At 52.8% G+C, this 26,652-nt stretch overlaps 1 protein-coding gene across 1 annotated transcript in view; it reads right to left on the bottom strand.

Moving 5' to 3' along the window:
• The window catches only part of DLGAP4 (DLG associated protein 4), an 86,648-nt gene that overhangs the window by 53,207 nt on the left and 6,789 nt on the right, over positions 1–26,652 (bottom strand). The window contains exons 3-5 of the mRNA XM_052651357.1: positions 26,035–26,149; positions 23,396–23,446; positions 20,331–20,571 (exon numbers count right to left, since the gene is read on the bottom strand). Of these exons, the coding sequence (XP_052507317.1) occupies positions 20,331–20,571; positions 23,396–23,446; positions 26,035–26,149 (407 nt within the window). The remainder of the gene's footprint in view (positions 1–20,330; positions 20,572–23,395; positions 23,447–26,034; positions 26,150–26,652) is intronic.

Below are 26,652 nucleotides of genomic sequence, written 5' to 3'. Positions count from 1 at the left end.
CAAGGCCATCTGCCAAGAATGACAGCAGCCCACCCAGGATGGGTCCAAACTTCACTCTCTGCTGACCCCGGGGTGCCAGCCACGATATGGCTAAGACCACTGCCATCTGTTTTTTGGAGATGGCTGGATTACCACATCTCCCCACTGGTGAGATGGAGCCTGGTGACATGAGGAAGGCAAGGAGGAGTCTCCCTATCTCTCAGATGAGGAAAACTGAGGCTTGGAAAGGCACAGAGACAGAGTGGCTAAGCCAGAACTGGATTCAGGAGCTAAGTAAATATTTGCTGGACCAATGAGCTCACTGGCCTAGCTGCTGCCAAGCAGGTGTGGCACACACCAGAGAAGCAGGGGAAGGGGGGGTGGTGTGTGTGTGGTGTGTGTGTAGGGGCAGTCATCTCTCCCTGCAGACCAAGTCACAAACAGGTCCCCAGGTACCTGTAACAGCATCCCTCCCCACCATCCTGGCTCCACTTCTGATGTGTCCCCCAGCCCATCTCTTCCCTTCATTCCTGCCCCCCCTCCCTCCCATCTGCACCTTACTCTAGAGACATCTCACGGCTTAGAACTGCTGAGTGACACTGGTCGGCCTCCCCCTCTCTAGGCTGGATCAGCATAGTCAATACCTAACCACGGTGCTTTACAAAACACACAGATTTTCAGGATGCCGAAGAAGGTAACAGAAGTTTAGGTGCACAGATTCTTGGAAACCGCAATTCCACTTGCAGGAGCGGCTCCCACAGTGATGCCTGCCCACATACATACAGCCAAGTGGGGAACGGTGTTCGTAACAGCAAGGCTGGGAACAACACAAAAGTCCCTGAGTAGAGGACCAGATAAACAATGGGTGGCCCATCCACCAAGGGACTACACGGCCACGTGCAGGAACAACCTACAATAAGAGACAGTCTCGCGTGAAGCCGACAAGGAACAGAACAGCAGGGACTGCTGCTGCTGCTGCTAAGTCGCTTCAGTCGTGTCCAACTCTGTGCGACCCCACAGAGGGCAGCCCACCAGGCTCCGCCATCCCTGGGATTCTCCAGGCAAGAACACTGGAGTGGGTTGCCATTTCCTTAGGTAGTAAAACCAGATGGACTGACGGACACAGCTGCCCGCGTATGCAGAATATTTCTGGAGGAAAACACCAAGACTGTTTGACAGTGATGATCTAGGAGCCTAGGTGGGAGACAGACAACTATCACTAGACATTTTTTTCCCTACAAGTTTGAAATGTTTAACCGCCTACATGGATTGCTTTCTCAAGAGAAGCATAACTTTTGCACATAAAAAAGAACTCCAGCAAAATGTACCCAAGGAAGCTTTCTTCTAGGTGACAGGCATTGCATTCCCTGGGGGCAAGGCCCAGACACCTGGATTTTGAAGCTTCCTCAAGGACTGCTGGATGAGATGGCCGGAGTTGGCGATGGACAGGGAGGCCTGGCGTGCTGCAATTCATGGGGTCGCAAAGAGTCGGACACGACTGAGTGACTGAACTGAACAAGGGCTGCTGGTCACCTTGCAGAACAGGTGGTCAGCTTCCGAAAGCAGATGGAGGCAGCCTGGACACCACCGGGTCTGCGCAGGGGAGAAAGTAGCAGGGAAGACTCAGGGGAAAAAAACTCGGCCTTAAGGCATACGAAAGACTTGAAGAGGGCTTTGAATGCTCAACAGGTACAGTTGGGAGGGGGGAGTTCCTCCAGAAGGACTGGGGAAACTAAGTCGGGCTGTTAAGACAGAAAGGGAGAAAAGAATCTCTCTCCATATAGGATACTGGCAAGACCCTTCCCCTCTGAGACGTGGTTCCCACTCGTGGGAAAGTGAGGAGGCTGGGAGAGTTCCTTCCAGACTGATATCCTACGATATGCCTTTGTCTCATTTAATATTAAAGGAGGCAAGGAGGGTCCCCAGCTTAGCACATGGCCACAGGGCTCCACATCTGTGAAGACTGTAATCAAATATTTGGAGGCAGCAGAAAATTCAGGCCAGGATCTTAGGTACAGTCGCCCTTGGGTAACTTCCATCCCCCTGGGGAGAAGCAGATGGCCTTCTGTAGATATGCCCTCCCTCACCTTCTTGTTAATAATTAAGCCATTACCGAAGACCTCCTTTGTCACTCTTGAAGTTCAGTTTGCAGAGACTTGCTGTCTTGGCTTGCTTCATCATGATGCTCCAGGTTGAAGGCTCACAGGCTACAACAATTTAGGTGTAAGCCTCATGCCCAAAATTCCAGGGCTCTGCAGTGGAAAGAGCCCAGGGTGGGGGGAAGGAGCACTGGAGTGGATCCTTGCTAGACCCTGAAGGTTCGGTGGACTCTGGGCGGTCAGAAGCTAAGTCTCTAAAATGGCTCTCCCGGTCACTGTATTCCCAGGGCCAGCTCATCGTCTGGCACACAGCAGGCACTTAATAAATATTTGTTGAATGAGTGAACAACAGCTCAGTCAATAAATCCCAGAGTGACCCTGGTCAAATCACTTTCTGGAAAATGAGGATGACAAGAACAGTAGTGACCTCCTAGGGCTGGGTAAGAATCTGAGATAAGGTGGGTAAGTTCTCTGCAAATCAAAAACGGGCTACACAAACATTAAGGATCCAAAACTAATGTGCTGAGAACAAAATAAAAAGAATGAATATACCTGAGAATGATCACATTTACAACAAAGCACCTGGCAAGTGGTAAAGCATTGATCAAATGAATTACTACAATCAAAAGGGACAGCACAGGGCACTCTAGTTCACTCCGCCAATGTCTACATAATTTCTCAGGCTCAGTCTGTGCCAAAGGAGCACAAAAATCCCTCATCGAAACTCTCGCCCTGCTTTCTGGTATGAAAATCGTGGGAGCAGTTACAATTGTACCCTGTAAACCCCTAGGCTCAGAGAGTAGATGCCAGTGTATTCCCTGGTGGCTCAGTGGGAAAGAATTAGCTTGTAATGTAGGAGCCGCTGGTTCGACCTCTGGGTTGGGAAGATCCCCTGGAGGAGGAAGTGGCAACCCACTCCAGTGTTCTTGTCTGAAGAATCCCATGGGCAGAGGAGCCTGGTGGGCTGCAGCCCACGGGGTTGCAAGAGTCGGACATGACTGAAGAGACTTATCACTAGAACTGGCATCAGGATCCCAGGGGTGTTTACTGCAGGCAAGGGAGGAGTGGGGAGCGGCGCGTGGAAGCTGTGCCAAGACCCCCGGCCATGGCTCTGCTCAAGGGGGCGCACAGAGAAGGACTGGCCACTGGTTTCCAAGCCACGCACTGTGACCAACCACTGCTGCCTCCCCTAGAAGCCACTCCCCCTCGCCTTCCCTCTGCCTAGGGGGCATCCCTGGCTGCAGCCTGGGAGAGGAGAACTGGGTTTCATCACCCGGCTCTCCTGAGCTGAGAGGACCTTGGACAAGTCCCTTCCTGCCTTTGTGGCTGGGCCAGGGAACACTCTCTCTTGGGGGTGGGGGAGGAGGCTGGAGGAGAATTCCAGTGTGCCCAGTCATAGACGTGCCCACAGTTGGACCAGCCACAGGAGGCCCAGCTCTGGAGGCTGCTCACAGCCTGGTGAGTAAAACGGCTGATGTGAAGGCCCTTCAGTTCTCTGATGTTTCCACCTTAAGGAATTCTGAGCTGGTTCTCAGCCCCGGTCTTCCAGTCTCTAGAAACCAGGGGGCGTGTGGGCTTTAGGGGACACACTTGCGCGTGCATGTGTGCGAAGTCACTTCAGTCGTGTCCGACTCTTTGCGACCCCATGGACTATAGCCCATCAGGCTCCTCTGGCCACGGGATTCTCCACCAAGAATACTGGAATGAACAGTGGCAGCCTCCTCCAGGGGATCTTCCCCGCCTAGGGACTGAACCTAGGTCTCTCACATCTCCTACACTGGCAGGTGGGTTCTTTACCACTAGTGCTGCCTGGAAAGCCCAAGGGGTGTATTAATTCAAGGGTCAAGAAGGTTCAGATTCCCAGGACCCTAACAGTAGGAGGTTCCTTTCTAAGAAGCTGAGCTAAACTGGGAGAGCCAGTGTTTGCAGTCAGCCTTGGGTCTGAGCCACACGTTTCTTATCTGTAAAAGGGGGATGGTAAGTCTGCCTGCCTCGGGCTTATTGAGAGGATTTCACGAGAGCACCCATGGAGGCCCTGGCACGGAGCCTGGCACAGAGCAGGTGGACGAGCAATGCACTCAGACTATTATTCCCTGCTCCAAATAGCAAGACCCAGCATCTTTCTCGCTGGCCCATCAGGCCCCTAGTTGGGCTCTCCTCAGGGAACACACATCCTCTGCACACCAACTGGCCCTTTCCCCTCCCATGGGCTCCCCCTGCACCCCGCCCTCTCCTTCTCCGGGATGCCTGCAAAGCTCCTCCCGTCACCACTTTCATTCAGTCCCACTCACCCAGCCTGACTCATCTTGAAAAAAATCCTCCAGTTGTGCTGCTCTGGCTCTAAAACCTTCCATGGCTCTCTAAAGTCTCTGCTTTTCGGCTCAAGTTCAATGCAGCCTACAACCTTCTGGGCCCTCCCAGAGCGGCAGCTAAACTTGTCTACTCACTGTTTCCAAAATATGTGCTCGCCGTGTCCAGCCCCCACACCTCTACCTTTGGAGAAACCATCCCCAGGAATGCCAGCCCCAACGCTGGTCTCTGAATCCAGTCCCCCTCTCAAGGGCTCTTGTTTCCTCTGGCTCACGCTCACTTCTTCCTCCGCAGACAAAGCCTTTCTTCAGCAGATGCTTAATTACAGACTGTCACACAGTCTCTCATAATTGTAGGCCTTGTCTCCCTTGTCAGAGCCTGAGTTCCCAGGGGCAGAGGCCCTGTCTGTCTGGTCTTTCCCATCCTCTCCGAGTCTGGCCCAGGGCTGGGAGGGCAGACCGCTGGTCAGAGAGTGTTTTCCAAGCCCAATTCAGCTGAGATGCGTCCAGCTTCAACCACTTGGGACCACTTTTCTGGCTCTTGTCCTCTATACTGGCCAAATGGAGCCTCCATGCACCAGCTCTCCCCAGGCGAACCAGGCCAGGGACAGAGAAATGTGGGAGACCTGGGCGGGGAGGCAGGGCAGTAGCTCTTGCCTGGCCCTGACATGGTCTTCTGGAGTGCTAGGCACGTCCTGTCCCTTCCCCTCCTTGGGCCTGCTTCTTACAGTGAAACAAGCAACAATAATCTTTTAACTCCAGAATATAGATTTTTGTCTTCCTTGGTTCCCAGGGGTGGGCGGGTGATAAACCAGCTGATTCCAACACAGGCTGAGGGACGGAAGGCAGATGTGGCTCCCCTCCCACAGGACTGGGAAACCTGAGAACCTGAGAGGCACGCACAGCGCACACCTGGACAACCTCATTCAATTCCTATTGCTGACTGCACTGCACTCCTGCCCAGCTGTTCAATTTCACAGCCCCTACCCTGGCCAGGGCTGACAGCATCTACTGCTGGGACTGAGCAGGGGAAGTTGGTAACCTCTTTCTGGAAACAACCAATCCTGCCTGAAACAAAGAGCACGATGAGGGACCAGTCTCCCCACCTGTCAGTTCGGGATCATATTGGGACCCGTATCACAGGATTGTTGCAATAATGCAGTGGGATAATGCCAGAAACCGCCCAGCACAGTCCCCAACACCCAGTGTGGCAGACATGCTCCCATGTCTTGCAGGACCTTTCCGATACCAGTTTACGTTCTCAGAGCAACCTGGGAGGAATGCATTTCCATCCCTTTCTGACCCAGAAGAAAACTGAAGTGCAGAAAGTCGATCAGTCCAAGGTCACACAGTAGGGACAAGCCAAACTGTGACCCCAGGCCAGGAATCATTCAGTTCAGCTTTTCCCTGAGCGCAATCCACAAGCCCTCAGCATCAGCCTCCTCCAGGGGGCTGGTTTAAAAAGCTCATTCCTGCACCCAGACCTCCCAAAGGAGACCGGTCAACTGAGACCCTTTGGGGATAGGGCTCAGAAGCCTGAACTGTGTCAAGATGTGGAGCCTAAATTTTATGAGGAAACGGAGGCAGAGAGAGGTGATCTCCAAGGTCACACTTTCATCGAGTGCAGACTAAATTCACATGACTCCAGAGGCAGCAATCACAGACTTCTTGAAGAGGAGGCATTTGACTATGTGGCCTCCAAGGGAAGCGAGGCACCACGGGCGAGGATAGAGCACACATAAGGGCTTGAAGCAGAAGAGGCCAGGCAACAACTCAGTGTGGCTTGTGCTTCCCAACCCCCTAGGCGTGAAGAAGTACATTTGGAGCCTCCCTGCAGCCTGCCCTCCCCGGAGAGCCCAGAGAGAGCCACCTGAGCTTCTGGGAGGAATGCCTGTTGTGTGCAGGGTCTATGACCAGCAGATCTACGGTGGTGGCCCTCTGGGCATGTCTGGCTGCGGCTCAGGGTGAGAAAGTGGAGGAAGGTGGTGACTCAGTCCCCACCCGAACTCAAGCTAGTCTCTTTAAATCTGAGATGAGCTGAGAGGCTGGGGAAATGTCAAGCAAACCCTCCTGGCAGAACAGATGCCAGATGGAGAGAAGGTGGCCCAAGGGGTAGGCTACCAGGCAGCAGTAAATATGGAGCAACACTGTGGTTGCAACGGAAGAAAAGTCAAGAGGCCTGGGCGCAAGGCCCTCCCCGGGCCCCCTGTGCTTCATTCACCTGTGAAACAGGGAGAACTCCACTGGCTTCTGACTTCCTCCCAGGACTGTTGTGGGGAACAGTGGGTAAGGAAAGAGCCTGGCAGATTATACAAGGTCTCACACAGCGAGGGAGAGATTAGAGGATTACTGCTATTATACATCAGAACAGCCAGAAGGTGCTTTCCTTGTCACCTGAACCCCAGCCACAGAGGGGTGGTGGGAGAGTCTGGGCCTCTGTCTTGTTCCCACTAAGAAAAAAGGGATCCAGATATTACTTGGAGGTGAAGGCTCCCATTTATTAAATGCCTAGTGTGTACTGCACACGTGCACAATTGCTAAATCATGAATGACTCATTGTGACCCCATAGACTGCAGCCCACCAGGCTCCTCTGTCCATGGGATTTTCCAGGCAATAAGACGAGTGGGTTCCCTTCCCTTCTCCAGGGGATCTTCCTGATCCAGGAATTGAACCCATATCTCCTGCACTGGCAGGTGGGTTCTTAACCACCGGGCTACCTGAGAAGTCACTTACTGTGTACTAGGTATTTTTAAATATGGAATCTCACTTAATCCTCACCATGACCCTGCAGTGTAAATATGATTATCTTGAGTCCAGATGAAGAAGCCGAAGTGGAAAGAAAGTAACTAGACCAAGATTACACCCGCAGTGAGTGGAGAACAATTAAAACCAGGCATTTTCGACTCAAAACCCCACACTCTTTCTTTCGTTTGGAACAGTTCCTATAAGAGGCAGAACGTGTCAGGTACAGGGGCCCGGCTCAAGCACTGCCTCCTTCTGGAAGTGTCTCTGATCTCTTTGCCTGGACAAGGTCTCTCTCTGATGAAACCCCACAGTATATTATCAACACATACCTGGCAGCACTCAACACATTCTGTTATTCTGTGATCATACACACTTTCACAGGTAAGACGAGATGTAGGTACAAATAGGTGGCCTTTCAGTTACCTCAATATCCTCAAATGTCATTCATAATTAAAAAAAAAAAAGACCACAGGTGTTTAAAAAAAAAATCCTCAAATGTCAGAGCTGAAAGCACCTCCAAGACCACAACATCCAACTTCCTCATTTTTTTGAAGGAAAAATACAGATAGAGGAAGACACTTGTCTGAAGTCACACAGCAGCTTAGCATCAGACCCAGGAATAGAACCTTGGCAGTCTGCCGCCCAGAATTTCTTTAGGGATTCCATGATTTCAGAATCCGTCTGAGGACAAGGAAGATTATTCCCATGTTGCAGATACGGAAGCTGAAGCCCAGGGGAAAGCAGCCTCGCTGACACAATGCGGTGTGGGGACCACACCCTGATCCTCCCACTTCTAGACCAGAAACCAAGCCCTTTCTCCTCCCCACTGCATGAAATCTGTGTAACATGTCAAGCTCGGGGCCCACGATAAGAGGTCAATGGATGCTGGAAGCTGTCATTATACACCAGTAAGCAGGTGACCCCGCCTGACTGTGACAAGTCTGGCAGTGCTACAGAGGAGGATGCAGGAGTCCCTGCCGAATCCTCTGTGCTTTCTGGGCCTTGTCTATGAGACGAGGGAGCTATCACAGCTGATCTGATATCCTGCTCCAAAGTTCTGGGACATCTGAGGCTCCCTGACAGCGGACCCCAGCTGTCTGCGGAGCATCTCTCAGCCGGGGCCTTTGTTCCCCTGCTCTATGGGAAGCTGGCAAAGCAGGTGGGGCTCACAGCCACAGACTGACTGACTTTATTCCCAAGTGCCACTGGCAAGCAGGACCACCCTTAAATAACAATGGGATGGAACATGGAAAATCCGACTGCCTCCCAGCACAGACATCCCGCTGGGCACACCCACCTACCTTTACAAACTGAAAAAGAACAACTGAGAATCGAGGCATAAAAGGGGACAGCTGGTTCCCTGCCCTATTGACAGGACAGGTGTATTTCTGAATAATAGGTAGCAATGGAGTTTGGGGTAAAGAACTCTGGACCGGGGCGTCCCAGGCCCAGATCCCCATCCCAACTCTGCCATGAACTAGCCTGTGTGCCTATGGACTAGCTGCTTCCCCTCTGTGGGGCTCAGGTTAGAGCTAGGCTGGCAGTTCCCAAAGTGTCTTTACAGATATTTCATTTGATCTTCATGACAACTCTGTGAGATTGACACGATTCCCTTTGTACAGATGGAGAAACTGAGACTGGGAAAGGTTGAGGGTCTCATTCAAGGTCACAAGGTCTGAGGCTGGCAGACCCATGGCCCCAGAGGTCTTAGATCACTACACCCAAACCGCAAAGGTGGTCACGTGAAGAACAACTCCTTTCTCCCCTCACCCTGACCAACGGTCTCAGCAAGACCAAGGCAGCATAAACCCTGGTTCACCTGCCCATCTGGTGGCTTACACGTTCTGGCCCCAAACCTCACAGCCCAGCTGCCCAGGAGGCCGCACCCCCCTGCAAAATCTGATTACTCAAGTTGGCAAGAACGCAGCCCCCACCCCCAGTCAGGTCTAAATAAACGCCCAAGTGATATCACATCCTGCTGGCTCCAAAATAGCCCAGGCCTGCCCACAAGCGATCACAAAATGCCAGGCCATGCAGGGCCAAGCAGGCAGGGATGCCCAGCCCGTGGCACGGTCCACACACACACACACACACACACACAAGCAACTAAAGCAGAAGCCTCAGAGCAGGAAGGGCCCCCACTCCCACCTCTGCCAGACAGCCTGGCCCCTACCCCCTTGCCCTCTTGGTGGGGAGTCCCCAGCGCCAGCCCTCGCCCCAGCGCCAACCCCATGGAGCCTCGGCCGCGGCCAGCCTGCGGGGGACTCCGGCCCGACCCGGACACCCCACCACTCACATTGCTTCAAGAGCTCCAGACACAAAGCCATGAGGGCCGGATGGGGGTCAGAGACCCAGAGACCGGCAAAGACAGAAAAGGGGAGAGGGAGAGACACAGGAGCGGAGAAAGGGGAGACAGGGAGACGGGGCGGAGAAAGCGCGGTGGGGGGTGGGGGAGTGGGGGTCAAGAGCCCCCGGCAGAGGAGAAGCCTCAAAAAGGGGTCTGCAGCGCAAGAGACATCGAGCGGTGACACCAGCAAGACAGATGTGAGGACAGGGAGAGGCAGGGAGAGCAAAGCAGGGGACCCCGACCCAGGGGGCTGGGGGGCGCGGAGGCCCGACAGAGAACAACGACTGGGGGACAAACCAAGGAAAGGCAGGGAAGGGGGTACGGAAGTCAGGGAGCTGGGGAGCTTCGGGGGTCCCAAGGAGAGACCCCAAGGGATCACAGAGGTCCAGCGTATAGGGGGGACACCAAAAGAAGCAAAAGCCTGCAGAAAGGAGGGCTAAGAAGGGGCAAGACCTCGGGGGTGTGGGGGACAGATGGAAGGGAGGATCCCCAAGGGATGTGCGGGGAGTGTGGAAGGTGTTCTGAAAGAAAGCCCCCTCCCCAGAAGATGAGAGGGCGCTCAGAGAGGGAGTCCCGAAGAACAGGGGCGCTCCGAGAGGGAGACTCTGAGGGATGAGACGAGCGCTTGGAGGGGGACCCGAGATCGGGGAGCGAGGGAGGGGCTGGGAGGCAGCGCGAGGGCAGAGACAAAGAGACAGCGAGCCAGGGAGAGACAAAGCGGGCGGAGCGGGGAGATGGGCCCCAGGGTCGGTGGCTGGACAGAAGGACGGAAGCGCGAGCGGGCGGGAGGACGGACGGACGGACAGACTGGGAGGAGGGCGGGGGCAGGGCCGGGCGGGGGCGGCGCCCGTCTCCTCGCGGGGCCGCGGCTGCTCTGAGAGGCGCTGGGCGGGCCCCAGGCGTCCGGGCTGAGGCGGCGGCGGCGGCGACGACGTGGACCGGACAGACCGACGAAGTGACGGACGGGCTGGCGGCAGCTGCGGCCAGCGGCGGGCACTCACCCTCCTCCCTCACGCGGCCCGGCCCGAGGCTCCGGTTTTGTACGCCCGAGGGGCGGGGCCTCTGGGTTAAAGCCCCGCGCCGGCCCCGCCCCGCCCCGCCCCCCGCGTCAGACGCGCGCGCGCGTCGCTCGGGACTCCCGGGGCGGGCGGGGCCGCGCGCGGCCCTCTCGGCACGTGGCCCGTCGCGCGCGCCCGGCGGAGCGGGTGCGCAAGCGCGCGAGACGCTCAGTCCAGCCCACGCCCAGGACGCCCGACCCTGCGAGGGAGCGCGCGCCCACGTCAGCACGCGCGTGCCTGAGCACCCGGGACTCCGCCCCTCCAGCCGCCCCCACAAACCGGTTCCAGCTGGAACGGGACGCATGCTCCCTGACGAGCGGGGGGGCCCGCGGAGTCTGTACCAGTTTATCGTGGCTACACCTGGATATTCCCCAGGGGAAACAGAGGCTCCGCACAAGCACATCGTCTCACCTGTGTGTGGTCAAATTAGCCTCCCAATACTATGGACTCTACGTCCTAAGGGTTTCTAGTGTCCCCACCGCTCCCTCCTGGTTTTGCTGTGCTCATCTGGGGTCTTGCAGGTTGGGTTCTAATCCCTGCTCAGCCTCTGGAGGGCTGTGTGACCTTGGACAAGATGCCCATTCAACTTCCTGAACCTTAGTTTCCTCTTTAGTAAAATAAAACCATTACATCCATGATACCTTGGAGGGCCAAGTGCAATAGGAGCTGTGTAAATTCCTAAGTCACTCCCTTCACAATTCATGGAGATTCCTCACCTCATGGAGTCCCCACCTCGCCCCTGTGAGTCCCCTTACTCACAGTCCTCCGGGCCTCATCCCTCCAGGCTGCACCTACAGTAAGTCTACCATCTGCATATCCAGTTTCTGCTCCCCAACCTGCCTTGCTAAGTGACCTAGACAAGCCCCTGCCCTTCTCTGCACCTCTGTTTTGCAAATGTAAAATGGAGAAAAGTTTACTGAAGATGATACAGTTTCCAATACCACTGTTGTGATTTTTGCATAAAGTTATAATGATAACAGCGGGCTGCCCTGGTGGCTTGGTGCTAAAGAATCTGCCTGCAATGCAGGAGATGCAGGTTGGATCCCTGGGTTGGGGAGATCCCCTGGAGAAAGAAATGGCAACCCGCTCCAGGATTCTCGTCTGGAAAATCCCATGGACAGAGGAACCTGGCGGGCTACTGCCACAGGGGCACAAAAGAGTCGGACATGACTGAGTGAATAAACAGCAACAACAAAAATACTAAAAGCAACCATTTCCTTTTAATATTGATGCCAGGCACTGCCATTTTGATGCCAGGCACTGCACTAGGCACTTTGAAAATACTAGATTGCTCTGCCCTTCTCACAGTCACGGCTACACCTATATCATTCACTTAGTCTTTAGATTGATTACGTAGGAAAATTCAGGAAGCCCCAGCGCACAGCCTGACTGCCTTGCTGTGTCCCAACCACACCCACAGCCCTGTTTGGCCTCCATCAGCTACTGAGTCCTCCTGCCTCTGGGCATTTGTATCACTCTTCTCCCAGCCTGGAGTACCCCGCCACCACTTCTTCCCTCACTTCCTTCAAGAGTTTGCTCAAACATGTTTCTCAATGAGGTCTACCCTGGTACCCTATTTATGCTGCAATATCCCTCCCCTTCCCCTGCTGGCACTCCCAGTACTCCTTGCCCTACACTGCTTTCCAATAAGCCATATAATTAAGGAACATCCCTGGTAGTCCAGGGGTTAAGAATCTGCCTTCCAACGCAGGGGATGTGGGTTCAATCCCTGGATGGGGAGCCAAGATCCTATATACCAGGGCAACTAAGCCCACGATGTGCCCCAAGCCACAACCACAAAAAGATCGTGCCACAATGAAGACTGCAACCTGACACGCCAAATAAAGAAACATTTTTAAAACCCCATATATTTATTTGCATTATTTATGCTGACTGCTTTGCCTGTTCTCCAACCCACCCATCTGCACCCAACAAGAGCATACTCTCTATGAAGGCTAGGGTTTCCATTTTGTTCACTGAGGTGTCCCTAGTCCTGCACCACCACTTGGCTCATGGTAGGTAATCAGTGAACATCTAGTCAATGAAAGGGATGCCCCATGGCAAGGCTCCTGTCCTTCACCACCACTGTAGGGCCTCCACGATTCAATGTAAGCACCTTAGTCTCTCCTCCTTTGGCCTGACCTCTCTACCCTTGAGGGAGTAAGGGATATTTTTGTCTCATTCAGAAACCTGGGATTCCCAGCCTGCCCACCAGCAGCCCAATCACTGTTTCCCTGAGAAGGTTCTACGGGTCTGCCTAAAAATGGGACTTAGGAGACTGGCTCAGTTAACCAGGGACTTCCTGGTCCAAGGCTGGGTGGGGCCCAGGGAGGAAGGCCCCATTCTGCCCAGTGCCTTCTGTGGAGAGGGCCCTCATTCAAGAGGCAGGAATTCTGGCTCCTCATCACTCACTCTAGGAAAGTCTCCTGGACACTCGCATTATTCTCTGACTGTATGTTCCCTGCCCAAGCTCCCTGGGCCTTGCCTAGGCCACTGCACAGCCTCCAATCCATCCTGCCCATGTTGCCAGATGATTCTTCTTGAAACTCCTGTGACCACACTGCAGCTCTTTACCAGAACCTTGGATGCACACCCCTCAACACCCACAGAATAGTGGGGAACTCAAGTCAGACTGACCCAGCAGGGGAAAGAGCTCCTTGACCTACTAACTGGGTTACCCTGACTTGACACTCACCTTTTCTAGGCTACAGTTTCTTTGTAAAATATCTGTCAATATGTATGTGTGTGCACATGCGTGTGTGTGTGCACATGATTAACTGGGCTAAATCAGGAATGTCAGAAAAGTACAACTCTCCTGGCCAAAGCAGACATCACTAATCAATGGTGCCACACTTCTCTGCTTAACTCACTCTCAGTCCTGAGCTCCAGGGATCAGGAATGACACGTGAGTTGAAGCCTATTTGCATCGCTGGACATGATGGTCTTTGAGATTCCTCTCTGCCCTGACACTCTGGAGACTGGAGTGTCCAACCTGACAGGAGCCTGTAGCATGATAATCAGAGACTGTGGAGGGTCAGGCTTGGGAGAGGGCTTGGGGGATGAGGGCGCCTGGAAGGCTGGCTGCTTACTGGAATTTTGTCAGCCTCCCTTCCTGTGTCTGTGCAGAAGAGAATGAATCAGAGAAGAAACTGGGGGAGTTCCGGGGGAGGGGAGAGAGAACAAAGAAAAGAGGACAGAGAATTCTGTGACTCAGATAGGAGGTGTTTGGGGGTCTCCAAATCCAAGCTTCACAACATAGATGGAGAATCTGGAAGGGGCCAGGACCCACCCAGAGTGACTTAGCAGAGCAGAAACTAGATCCAAAAGGATCCAGGATGTTTCCCAGGCCAGCAACCTATCCCAGCTCACCCTAGAGCCTCAAGCACCACCAGAGAGTGACCCCAGGTGTGTGGACATCTGTGCATGTACACACGTGTACCCATGTTCCCCTGCAGAGAATGCACCTGGTGCAGGGCAGGGGGGGGGGGGCGCAGGTATCATCCCACAGCCCACCACTATCACGGCTCCTGAGTGATGTCACAGCCTCTCTTGTGATTCAGAGGGAGTGGGAGAGAGACAGGCTGGGGAGGGAGAAAGGCCAGAAATGGAGAGGAAAAACGGGAGAGCGGGTGGTGGGGAGAAACAGGGCTGAGGGAGACAGACAGAAGACTAAGATGATGGCGGGGAGGGGAAGCTGGGAGAAGGGGATGGAGGGAGGGTGGGGGGAAGGAGAGGAAAGGAGGTGGGCAGAGTCAGAGATGGGAAGAGTGGGAGGGAGGGCGGTCTCTGTTCTCTGTTCTTTTCTTTCTCAGAAGTGCAGAAAGAGGACGGAGGATGGGGCAGACTGAAGGGTACCCAGGGGCCTTCCCGGCAGGTCCTGTGGCTGGGGAGGGGCATGTGTAGGTACCTAAACGTGTATCTGCTGCTTCCCCCACCATCCCAGTAGGGGCTGACCCCCGCCTGCCAGTCACCTGCCAGAGCTATTTCCGGAATGTGGAATCTGGGTCAGAAAGGGGGAGGGAAAGAGGGGGTGTCTGTGGAGGCAGCGCTGGCAGCTGGGAAGCTGGCCAGTTCCCAGCGGGTAGGTGGGTGGGTGGGCAGCTCCATGCCTTGCCCATGGCCACTGGGGAGGGGCCCACCCCTGCCAGGCTCTGTCTCAATAATTGACCCCACATCTCCCACTCGCGGCTGATGGCCTGAGAGCATATGTGCCCATGTGACAGTGACAAAGAGCTTTCATGCCCCTTGGCAAGTTGGGGGCTCAGAAGAGCCCTCGGTGGGCTCACTTCTTGGAGACATATGCTGAGGACAGGGGGCAGCCTTCTGAGCAGGAGACCCCTGCAGGGAGACAGCGGCTGTGGGAGGGTGTGCCTGTGCATATTAGGGTGTGTCTGTAACGAGGGAGGTGATGGCGGGCAAGACTGCCATGTACGGTGGTACAGGTTGTACACAGATTAAGGATGCCACATATAGGATAGGGTGCTGTTCATAACATAGACATAATTGAATTATATATTTATTATGACATGTTTGTGGCAGATGGCAGTACAGGATCAAAGCCTAATAAAAATTGTGTGACATGATAATTTTGCAACAGATGACAGTTAAGTGTCTTTCTTAACCCAGCACTAAGGTATCTAAGGGACCAACTGCAGCTCTGGGCAGAGGTCTGAAAATCTGGTGACTTTGGTTTTCCCTGCAAGACAGGTGAGTTTACCTGCTGAGCATGAGGGAGTCAGAGGTTGGAGTGGAGAGAAGCAAGAATGTAGTGGTCACTATGGAGACTTGGATAGAGGGCTGAGTGGGGAAACAGAGTGGCGGGGAGGGGGGAGATGTTTTTGGTGGCTCCAATCTGGTAGGGGCACAATTTCCTCACTGGTGTGGAGGTGGCATGAGCCTTGAAGAACAGACACACACATATGAGAGCATCTGTGCAACTGCAGGTAGAGATTAGGTGGATGTGTGTGCATACATGCGAGAACACCAATGTGCATATGCTTTTATATGTTTTCATGGAGAGAAGTCTAAGGGTATAGAATCTTATATATGTCCACAAATAGGTATATATGTGCACACATGTCTGGGTAGGTATCAGATGTTGCTACCAATACTTTCTTAATTTAAAAATACATTAATTAAATTAATTAATTTGGCTGTGCCGGATATTAGTTGCAGAACACCGGATCTTTAGTTTCGGCAGGCGGGATCTAGTTCCCTGACCAGGGATTGAACCCAGGCCCTCTGCATAGGGAGCCACTGGGCCACCAGGGAAGTCCTCCCATGCATTCCTGAGTATCTTAGTTTGGGCTTAAGTCCCCAAATTGAGAATAATTGAAGTCCTCCCCCCTCCTCCCTGCCATCCCTACATTTAAAGCCAGAAATGCTGGATCATTCATATGGGAGGTGCTGAATGGGCTGTGATTGAATTTTTGGCCTCAGTCCTCAACCCTTCCCTGTGTTCATGCCCTTTGCTACATAACTGCAGTTTCTCCCACAAAAGGTCGAGTGTATTTCCCTGGACCTTGACTTTGGGCTCACGTGACTTGCTTTAACCAACCAGATGTTCACAGGAGACTTGAAATGTGCTTGTATGGTGGGCTTAGCCCTCTTATACTTCTGCCACCTCTATGGAAAGCACATGGCATGGCTTGGGCACTGATTCCAGGAATGCACTTTTGTCCCAGGAGGAGAAGGATATGGGACATGGGAGCAAAACCAGGTGACTGGAAAGCTCATGAATGAGAACAAATGAGTATTATTGGGTGCCACTGAAATTAGATGCGCTTGCCTGTTCCACGGCATTATTGTGATAATAGTTGGTAGATACAGAAATTGGTACCAAGAGTGGGGTGTATGAGCAATAAAAATATGTAGCACTGTCTCCGGGACCAAGTGGTGCACAGTGAGTTGTTACCGGAGGCTTGAAAAAAGGTGACCTTGCATTATGGAGAGACAAAATGCGTGGTAAAACTGTCCATCTATAGGAATTTGAAGAGAACCAATGGATTTGGGCAAGATGGTTTCCAAGTAAATGTTGAAAGCAAGAGCTGGTGCCTCTGGGCTGAATTTGATAAGGGCTTACAAGAAAGAGTGGAATTCATAAAAGATACAGGGAGTGTTGAGTTTTTAGAGGGAATACAGAGAGCCCAGAACTTGGCTGAGTTGGAAAATAAATCAGTCAACACTTCTCCAGCCAGTAAATCAGTCTCAAATTAATATGCAGCCTGGGGACAAAGATCAAACCAAGGTCATGGCCAGTTAAGATATAACTTGTGGGCCAGATCCAATCAAGAGCATAGTTACAACATCTTTTATTAATACTTGAAAATAATAAGGTATCATTCAGTAGATGTTCTCAGCTGCTCAAAAGGGCTTCCAGAAAGTTTAAGAGCATGGCCCCATAGAAGCCTGATGTACCCAAAGTAGTCATAACTGAGTAGAGAGAGACTGTCATAACTTAAAAATTAATGGTATAGTTTTTGCAACATGGAAGTTAAGTGGAATACAATACACAGAAAACCCATAAAGTGTTTGAGGGAGGTGTGTGGCCAAAACAATGATCGCTTAGGCTAAAGAGACTGAGACCATTCAAGGTGTAAAAAGACACCTGGGTCCCTAACTTCCTTCAGGCAGGAAGCTGGCAACAACAGTTCGTCAACTACCCAAAGACCTATATTCTCCAGTGCTTCTTTTAGACATGGCCAAAAAAGGCTAATGGAAAAGGAAGGGCTTCCAGAGAGCTATAGAAATACATGGCTTAGGGAATCAACCCCAGGGAGCAAGACCTTGGGCCTCATCAAGAGAGATTCCCTCTCTCAGAGTATTTGCCCAGTATTTGCCAAGAGGGACTTCACAATGGCCATGGATAAGTAAGTCTCCGAGCCCCTTCCCCCTCCTTCTGAACAAGAATGTGACCTGCAAGTCATCCTGTCCCTGTTTCACCAATGCATGCTGTGTGTGTGTGTGTAGGGGGGGGGGGGGGTGTTTGGGAGGTGGCAGGTAGATACCTTTTTTTCTTTTTTAGGTTTTAGGTTCCTCAATCAAGAGGAGCCAAATCCAAATTTGACACAGACCATGAGATCTTTTTTCTTCCTTTCTGAAGGATAGTTGATTTTCAGTGTTAATTTCAGGTGTACCATGACATCCTGATGTTATGGTTGAATGAGACTTTTCAGGATCTTTGGGATAAGGGTATTTTCTGTAAGAGGGACCGGAATAAATGTGGCCAAGAAAGTGGACCACAATAGATTGAATTACTGACCCGGACTCGTCACCCCTTCCTCAATCCTCACACTTTACCATATAAATCAATTTCTTACACAGAGGTGGGAGGGTATTTCTTCATCCCTTGTCGTTGAGCTTAGTCATATGACCCCCTTCAACCAATAGGATTTTTGTAGATACTATGCAAGCAGGGACCTTGAAATGTGCCTGTGTAGTCAGGCTTGCTGTCCTGCACTTCTGCCATCACCACAAGAAGAACATGCCCTGCCAAAGCCACTGATCCCAGGAGGACACTTTGGTCCCAGGAAGAGGGTGAGAAACATGTGGAGCACATTCCAGCTGACCACAAAGGTGAGTAAAAGAAATAAATGGTACTTTTTTTTACACCTCATTTGTGGGTGGTTGTTATGCAGCAATGTTGTATCAATAGTTGACCAATACAGGGTTCCAAACAGCTCTGAGTCATGTAGCCCATCACCCAACCTCAGCCCATTCATGAGTGAATGAGGTAGGGGGAGATTGGTGAATGAAGGTTTATTTGAACAAAATCGTTGGAGGTGCTGTTTGATTCCCCACGCTCACCTTCTGCTTAGAGAACTTCCCTTACAGGACTTCCCTGGTGGTCCAGTGGGTATGACTCTGTGCTTCCACCGCAGGGGGCATGGGTTTGATCCCTGGTCAGAGAATTAAGATCCTGCAAGCCACACAGCATGCCCCCACATCCACCCCCACCAAAAAAAAAAAGGGAGAGAACTTTCCTTTGGGCCTGGTGATGTGGAAAATCTGACCCTTCCACCCAAGGCTCTTAGAGGACTGGAATGGAGTGCCTGGGAGAGTCAGGCAGAGAGATTCCCTGGATTTGGAGGCCAAACAATGTGGACCCCAGGGCCTGCTTGATACTCCTAAAATGGAGAGGCTGGTAGGGTTAGCTAGAAGGAAGGGTGGAGCAGACCACCCTGCACTTTCAGAGTTCTTCAAGGCACAGGCCCCATTGTCATATAGGTTAAGTCGAGCTGAGGGAGACAGTAGGGCTGGAGTTGTCTTCAGAGGAGTCTGTCCAAGAAGCCTGCCTGGCAGGGGCAGGTCCCCTGGCAAAAAGAGGCTGAATGGGGAGGAGAGGGACCACTGGCTGGAGAAGCTGAGGGGAATAAGCAGCAGTGGCCTGGAGGGGGGCTCCCAGGCTGGAAGAGAAGGCATCATGAGGGCCCTCAGGCCCTCTTTCTAAGAGAAAGAGCTGCGAGTGGCATCTGTCCCATAGAAAAGTCCTGATGCTAGACAAGCCCTGCACTAGTGACCTTCCCCTCCCACTGGAGGAACCAGCAATGGCCACTGTGAACAAGGAGCCCAGGAGACACTGACCACCACGCCCAGCTCCACACTGTGGGCTTTCCAGCCAGTCAAGCCCTAGCTGCCAGCTGCATGAAGCCTGAAGTGGATGAGCCTGGTGTTTTGAAATGAGGCCGGACTCTCAATATCTGAAAACAAGACTGTTCCTTAAGGTCTAAAAGGGATAGAGAAAGCTCAGGAACCTGCCCAGATATCACCCATGACTTGAAAGGCAATAGTGAAACACAGTGGTTTCTTGCTCTGTCCCTAGCCAAGTTCATTCCAGTCAATAAGCTGGTTTCTTGTGTATAGAATTCCTTGAAATTCAGGCTCATTTGTTCACATCAGACACCAACTGAGCACTTGAAACAAGTGTCTTCTCCTACAATAACCCAACCCCAAATGCCTTTGATTGTCAGGAGGCTCCGAGTCAAGACTGAGAACCAGTAATAACAACTACACTTGTCAGCTCCTACCACATGCAAGGCCTCACCCACCTAAGCCTCCCTAGGCACAGACTTACTTCATCTGCTGGAGAGCTCTCTGGGGTCTGGTTTATGCTTCAATTTATAGACAGGGAAACTGAAGCTCAGAGAGGAAAAGTTGCTGGCTAGAGTGAGATCAAAGTTCCGTCTACTAAGCTAGAAACTGTACTATGATTTTCCTTGGTCTTGATATCATGGCTTGCTCCGGGAGAGAGGGTCCCCCTTTTCTCTGATCATCCCTGGGTTATTGTCAGAGAACTCAGAACAGGTATCAGGAAGGACAGGTTGTCCCTGATTGTGAATATGAGAGACACCTGCAAACTCACCCCTTTGAGATGGCTCAATGCAAATCCCATTCTTTTCCCTGCAGGGTCCCACTCTTCCTACAGGTTTGCCTACATGAACTAATACAAACCGGTAAGTACGGCTTCAGTGAGCTCTGCCTGCCAGCAGGAGGCTGCTCTGAATCAGGGTTTTAGAGACCCAGGGGCCACCAAGTATCTCACAAGCTAGACCCCTTCACTCCACTCCCAGTGTTGACATCTGTCTCTGTGACCCCTTCCTCCACGCCCTGTTTGAGCTCCAGTTTACCAGCTGGTGGGAAGTTCAGCCCCAAGGGCTCCTGCTTTGCCTAACCACCCCTCCACTCCTGGCTTGCCCACTATGGATTCCTATCCATCTGCAGTCCACCAGGCACAGTCCCAGGGGCCCCCTGGCAAAACAAATGAACAAGTCCCGGCCCCACCTCGGTACTCACTCGGAAGCGTGCGACTATTGCTGAGGCTGCCGGTGCTGGGCGGTGGGGAAAGGGACTGCAGGGAAACACTGTCTTCCTCCTGCGAGCAGCCCGCCTGGATGGCGCGCAAGTAGCTGTGGCTGCGGGAGCGGAAGTAGCTAGGCAGTGGCAAGTCTAGAGTCTCAGCCGCAGTCGACTCCGCTTCACTGCAGGCCGACTCGCAGGCCGCCTCGTACTGGTCGCTCAGATCTGCCTCCCGGACCTGTCCGGGCAAAAGCAGGCATCAGGGGCCATCTCCGCCCATTCTGGAGGGATGGGGGTGCTTGGTGGTCGGCTCAGAGGCAGAGCTGGAGTCTGGTGCTGCAACTCAGCCCACCTTCCTGCTCCCATCTCACTCAGGGCATGGGATGGGCAGAGGGAGCCCTTAAGAAATAGCCCCTCTCACCTCTCTGGGCCTCAATTTTCTGATCTCTCAGATGGAGGAGAAACTGTTCAGTGTACTTTCTAGGATGTTAACTAGGTTATATCTTGTGTGTTCAGACTGATTAACTAATAGATTTTGAGGTCACATCTGAAGTCAACCAGAAAGAAGGCTATACTCAATTAGTAATGTTTGCCCTGATGGTTGGAATGGGGAGGTGGCACTAGGTGTGCTAGACATTTACCATCTTATGGTCCAATTCCTTCATTTTTATAAGCAAAGAAACTGAAGGCAACTGAGGGGAAGCTACTTGCCAGGTGCACCCGGTGAGGAAGTAGCAGAATCAGTATTCCAAATGTGTGTTTAAGGAAGATTAATCTAGCCCTGGGATACAGAATGGATGTTGGATGGAGGGTGTGGAATGGAGGCAGAGGCCAGAGACGAAGCGAGGCAATAGTCTGGTGAGAGAAAATAAAACTGGAATGAGGGTTGTGGCAGTGAGGATCAATTAGTGATGTCTGCCACGGTATGGAGAATGGTGGTATGTGTGCGATTTGCCTCAATCTCAACATTTAGCTCAACCTCATCTGGATGGTTTCTAAGTGTCCCTCTAGAGAAAATCATTCAAGATCCTACAAATCTGCAGCTGGAGTTGTGAGCGTAGCGGGGCCTCACCATACATATACCCTCTGAGAGTTCTGGAAGGGTCTGTCTGACCCACGTCTCAAGCCATCTTGTTACCTGGGGATCACAAAGTATGAGCTGAGGAGTGAGTCGGCCAAAGATGGACACTGGGTAGGGGTCTTGGGAGACACCTGGGCAAGAGGGCAGGGGGGCAAAAGTTTCCTCCACCACATGGAGGAAAAGATGAGGCTGGGCCTAGGGCCAGCTCTGCCCTGGACCTGCTGTGTGACCTGAGGCCAGCACAACCCTTTAGACCAGTGTTTCCTCCTCTAAATGAAGTGGAACGCCTGTGAACTTATCAGGTCCTGCACCAGGTAAATTGGCAGAGGGATCATCACCCAATTTAGAGTATATGTTTGGAAAGGTCTAAATTTGCTCTGTTCGAGATGGTAGTAATTAACCATGTGTGGCTATCTAGGGTCAAGTTAAATATAATTTTAAAAAATTTCAGTTCCTTAATTATACTAGCCATGTTGCACTTGCTCATGCTATCTTTATTGGACAGCATGGATTATAGAACATTTCTAATTATCACCAGGTTCTATGAGACAGCACTGATAAATTAACACGTAGACCATGAATTCACCTGGAGGGAGTATTAAAGAGATAGGTGTTTATCCTCCAAAACTGCAACCTGAGGGAGGTATACTGAGAGACCCTTGTGACTGCCAATGGCAATGAGGTCTTGCTTTGGGATTGCAGAGTAATGGCCCAGCTCTGGAGCTAGACAGCCAGAGGTTCACTGCCAGGTCCATCATTTTCTCACAATATGAATGTGGGCGAGTCACTGAACTGCTCTGTGCCTCAGTTTCCCCATCTATAAAATGGGGGCTAATTAGAGACCAGATTTCACAGGATGGTGGTCAAGATTAAATGAGATAATTCATATCACATGCTTTGAAGTGTGTTGGGAGGAAAGTAAATAGCTGATAACCTGTACCTGTTATTACAGGCAGCTCTGTGGGGTGATTGCAAGGATTTGTGAGTGTTGGTTAAGATGCTCCCAAGCTCTTGGGGGAGAGGCCAGCTGGTTAGTGCTGTTGGTATGTGTACCACTGAGGGTACACTGTGTGTAGGGAACCTCCCCTGGAGGTTTTATATGTGAAACATCACACCCTTTTCCCGAGGCTATTGAAGGAAGGAAGCGATCACCTGGCCCACTGTGGGCTCCCCAAAGACCCTCTGCATCAGTGTGACCAAGAGGAACTCTGAAATGAAGGTGGGAGGTGCATGAGGCATCCCCAGCTGGAATCAGGAGATGTAGGACCAGTTCTAGCTCTACTCTGTGGACCACGTGGCCTTGGGGCTGGGGCTGGGTGATGAGGGGAGGAAAGGACCACTTCCGGGGGTAGGATGTGTGTGCGTGGGAGAGGGCACCCTTGGGACAGGCAGCCAGTGCCAATACCAGCATCATCTTCACCAGCTTTGGTAAACTTGAGAAGTCTCTGCATTCATCCCAGAACCCTAACATCCTTAAAAATCCTGATGGAACCCAAGAAAAGAGATGAGTCAGAGGATCTGGGGCCTGGAACATGGAGGCCAATGTCCCCAGCCCCTGATTTGTCCAAATAGAACAGTCTTGCCTGGCCTTTCCCAGGCTTTGGGGGAGAAGACAAGGAGGGAGCTAGAATCTCTCAGGATATGCCTTCCCTTATCCTAGGGCTACTCTTTTTTTAAAAGTAAAGTTGATTACAATGCTATCCTAATGTCCTGGGGCTATTTTTGCCTCATCCATGGAACCTAACTCGTTCTTTTCCATTTTTGAGAAGAGGAAACTGAGGCACAGAGAAGTGAAGTGACAGGGCCAGGGAGTGAAAGGTCCAGGTGCCAACATGAGCCCCAATTCCATCCTCCTTGGAGGAGGTTTTCCTGGTGCTAGCTCTGGTTGCACCTGTCCGGGTTAGGGGCCAGGACACTGAGATGCCTAGGCCCAGCCCTGGACTCTGGGATGGGGCGGCAAGAGAATGGCAAACATACTGACCTGCTGTTCGTGGCCAAACAACTGGGGGATCAGGGAGGCCTGTCCAAAAATCTGCAGGAAAGAGATGGGGAGGGTTACGGGGAGACCGAAGCTGGGGGCTGGGGTGGGGTCTTCAGGCTTGGCTACAAGAGAACTTGGGGCTGGTCTAACCTCCTCCCCAGACTGGCTGGGGCCCAGTTACTAGGAGGTTTTGGTTTCTTCCAGGGATAGGAGGCTCTCTCCTTCTGGGACTGGGTTTATAAGTGTTTCTCCTGGGTTGGCTTCTGGAACCATGGAGGTCCTGTCTGCTGCCTGTCAGCTGGGCAGATGGCCTTCCAGGATCTATAGACTAGGGGCAGAACCTGGAGGCTTCTCTTCCCTGGTCAGGGCTTACCCCATCCAGTGCCTGGTGGGAGGGGAGCTTCTCCTGGCAGGAGTTGAGACTCAGAGATATAGACAGAATTGGACATCTCTGACTTTGATGCCACATATGTCAAAGCTTCACGGGGTGAGGGTTTTGGGTTTCAGAGGACTCTAGGCCAGAAGAGAACTGGGGCTGGGCAGGGGGTAGTGGGAGAGACTGGCTGGGGTCCCCAGCCTGGCTGATTCCATATACCTTTTTGTGTAGCCAAAGGACAAAAGTGTGTTTCCAGTGCCAAGGCCAGGCGGGGGATGGAGAGGGTACATGTGAGACAGACAGACAGACCCAGAGAGAAACATGGAGATGAGACACACTGGAGAGAATCAGAGAAAAATGTGAATGAGAGGAGAGAAAAACAGAGGGACACAGACAAGACGGCTGAGGGATGAGAGAACAGACAGAATGGGAGACAGGGAAGGGCGCTGTCCATCCGGCAAACACCTTCACGCCTTGCACCACCTGCTTGGGGACGCTGTGGGGACAAGACAGCAAGGGCCCCGTCTGCAGGGAGCTCCCAGTCTTAAGGGTGAGACAGACACCAAGTAAATAAGCAAACAAATATAATTCCTGATAGTCAGAAGTGCTGTTGAGAAAATGAAGCAAGGTAAGGGAACGGGCCCCCGGGGACCCCCTGAGGTGGGAAGTGATACTGCAGGTCTCTCTGAGGTGACATTTGAGCCAAGACCTGGATCACAGAGAAGAACCAGCTGTGCAAAGATCTGAGAGAAGAGTGCTCCTAGGGAGGAACAAGCGCAGGGAGGCTGGGGCAGGAATGAGGGATGCGAGGAGCAAAAGGAGGCCAGTGTGGCAAGAGCAGGGCAAGTGACAGAATATGTCAGAGATCACGTCTGAGAGGGAGGCCAGGCCTTGTGGGTCTGGCTTTCCTGGGGGGAGGCAGGAGCTATGGGAGGGTGCGGAGCAGGTGATGTGATCTGACTTCTGCCTTTTGCTAGCTCCCTCTGGCCGCCGTGAATAGGTTGGAGGTGACAGGCATGGAGGCCAGCACAACTGTTCAGGTGAGACTTGGTGGGATCTGGAGGATGGGAGGGGCAGAGGGTCCCCTAGCTGGGGTGGGGGGGCTCTCTCTACCTCTCCCCCCATCTGAGGTCGGTCTCCTTGGAGTCTGGGAATGACAGTCCTGAGGGTGGGGGGCTGGGGAGAGCTCGGCCAGGCTAGGTATAATGGTGTGGTGGGGATCTGGGGTCCAAAAGTTCTAAGCAGTCCATTAGCCTGGGCAGTGGGGCTGCACACAGTGGGACCCGGGGCCTGTTCCTGCCTAGAGAGGCAGCTGGGTCTGCACCTGACTGTCTCTACTGCCTCACTGTGCTACCACTGGCAGGTGTCTGCCCTCTCTGGGCCTTGTCCCCGCATTCACACCGTGGAGGGAGCGCTCAAGCCTTGCCTGGCTATCCCTTTGCAAATGGTAAAGTACTGTGCACAACACAGTTGGGACTGAGGTCCAGGTTTGGGCCTGACAGTCCCTCTCTGCCCAGTTTTGCCTCCTCCTCCCTGTGTGATCCTACCTATCTGGGCCTCAGTTTCCTCATCTGTGAAATGGGGATATGGATATGGACCTTCTGGGGTGGTGGTGAGGGATCCAGGAGCTGATGGTTGAGTTAATAGTACGGCAGAGCGCGCTTACCACTATTACTGGCAGAACTGGCCAAGTCCTGGAAGCCCAGCTATCCACCAAGCAGGTAGGACATGGAGGTCAAGTGGAGCAGCGACTTGCTGGAAGTCACACAGCAAGATGGCAGCACTAACCATCAAGGTAGCTACCCTGTGCTGAGCACACTGTGTTTGTTATCTCACTGATTCCTCACAACCCTTTCAAATAGGAATGATTACTTTCTGGTGATAAGTCAGGAAACAGGCTCCGGGAAGGGGGGCGGGGGATTTGACCTGGGTTTACACTGTCAGCAACAAGACTGGGACTCAAAGCCAGGTCTCCAGTTCCACATCCTCGGGGCTTCTGGGTGGACAGCAGTAGTGCAACCCTCCCTCTGTGCCCACAGCTCAGGCCATCAGTGTTGGGCCCTGGGGCTGCTCTCCAGGCACTGGACGGTCAGTGGGGAAGAGACATGCACAGACAGCTTCAGGAACAAAGACTGAACAGAAGCACAGGGCAGACATTCAGGGACCACTCAGCGGAGGCCGGACCCAGATGTTGGTCCTTCTCCTGGGAGGGAGTCGGGGCTCTCTCCAGCCCACCGGCCTTCTGGCTGCCCACCACCCTCACCTGGCTGATGCAGCTGGAGTCATTGAGGCTGTCACTGACGGGGTTGTAGTCCTCCTCCCAGCTTGGACACTTGGAGGGCAGCAGCATGTCCACGGAATCCAGGCGGTCCAGACTCCTGGGAGGGGATGGGGAGCAGAATGGGCTCAGTCTCCTCTTTGTTCACCCTGGGAAACTAAGGCCCAGAGGCGGGAAAACTGGCCAAGGTCATCCAGTGGTACAAGGGAAAATGAAAGTCACTGCCAGCCTGGGTAGTATGAGGGGTGATGAGCAAGGGGAGAGCTTCCAACTTTTGGAGGCCTTGTGAGTCTCGTGGGTGCAGGTGGCCTTCACCTGTCATGTCCGCTGCAGCCACGAGGTGGCAGAACAAGCTCGCTTTTGACTGTTTCAAACCAGAGGCACTCCACAGCAGCTCAATTTACAGCGCCTTCCTCTGCAAGCCTGGGGCAATTCCAGGGGCTGGACAGAGGAGACTGTCAAGGCCCACAACCCTTGACCTCCAGCTAGGGCTGCCCGAAAGTCATCAGTTTTGACACAATGTCCAGGCAGCCTCCTCCAGGCTCCTGAAGACTCACCACTTTCCCCCCACAGTGTTGGTGCTTCAGTCTTTCTCACAACTAC

The sequence above is a fragment of the Budorcas taxicolor genome, chromosome 13 (genome assembly GCF_023091745.1).
Source record: "Budorcas taxicolor isolate Tak-1 chromosome 13, Takin1.1, whole genome shotgun sequence".
Taxonomy (NCBI): Eukaryota; Metazoa; Chordata; class Mammalia; order Artiodactyla; family Bovidae; genus Budorcas; species Budorcas taxicolor.
The sequence above is the reverse complement of the archived record's forward strand: the minus strand, read 5'-3'. Positions and strand labels throughout refer to the sequence as shown.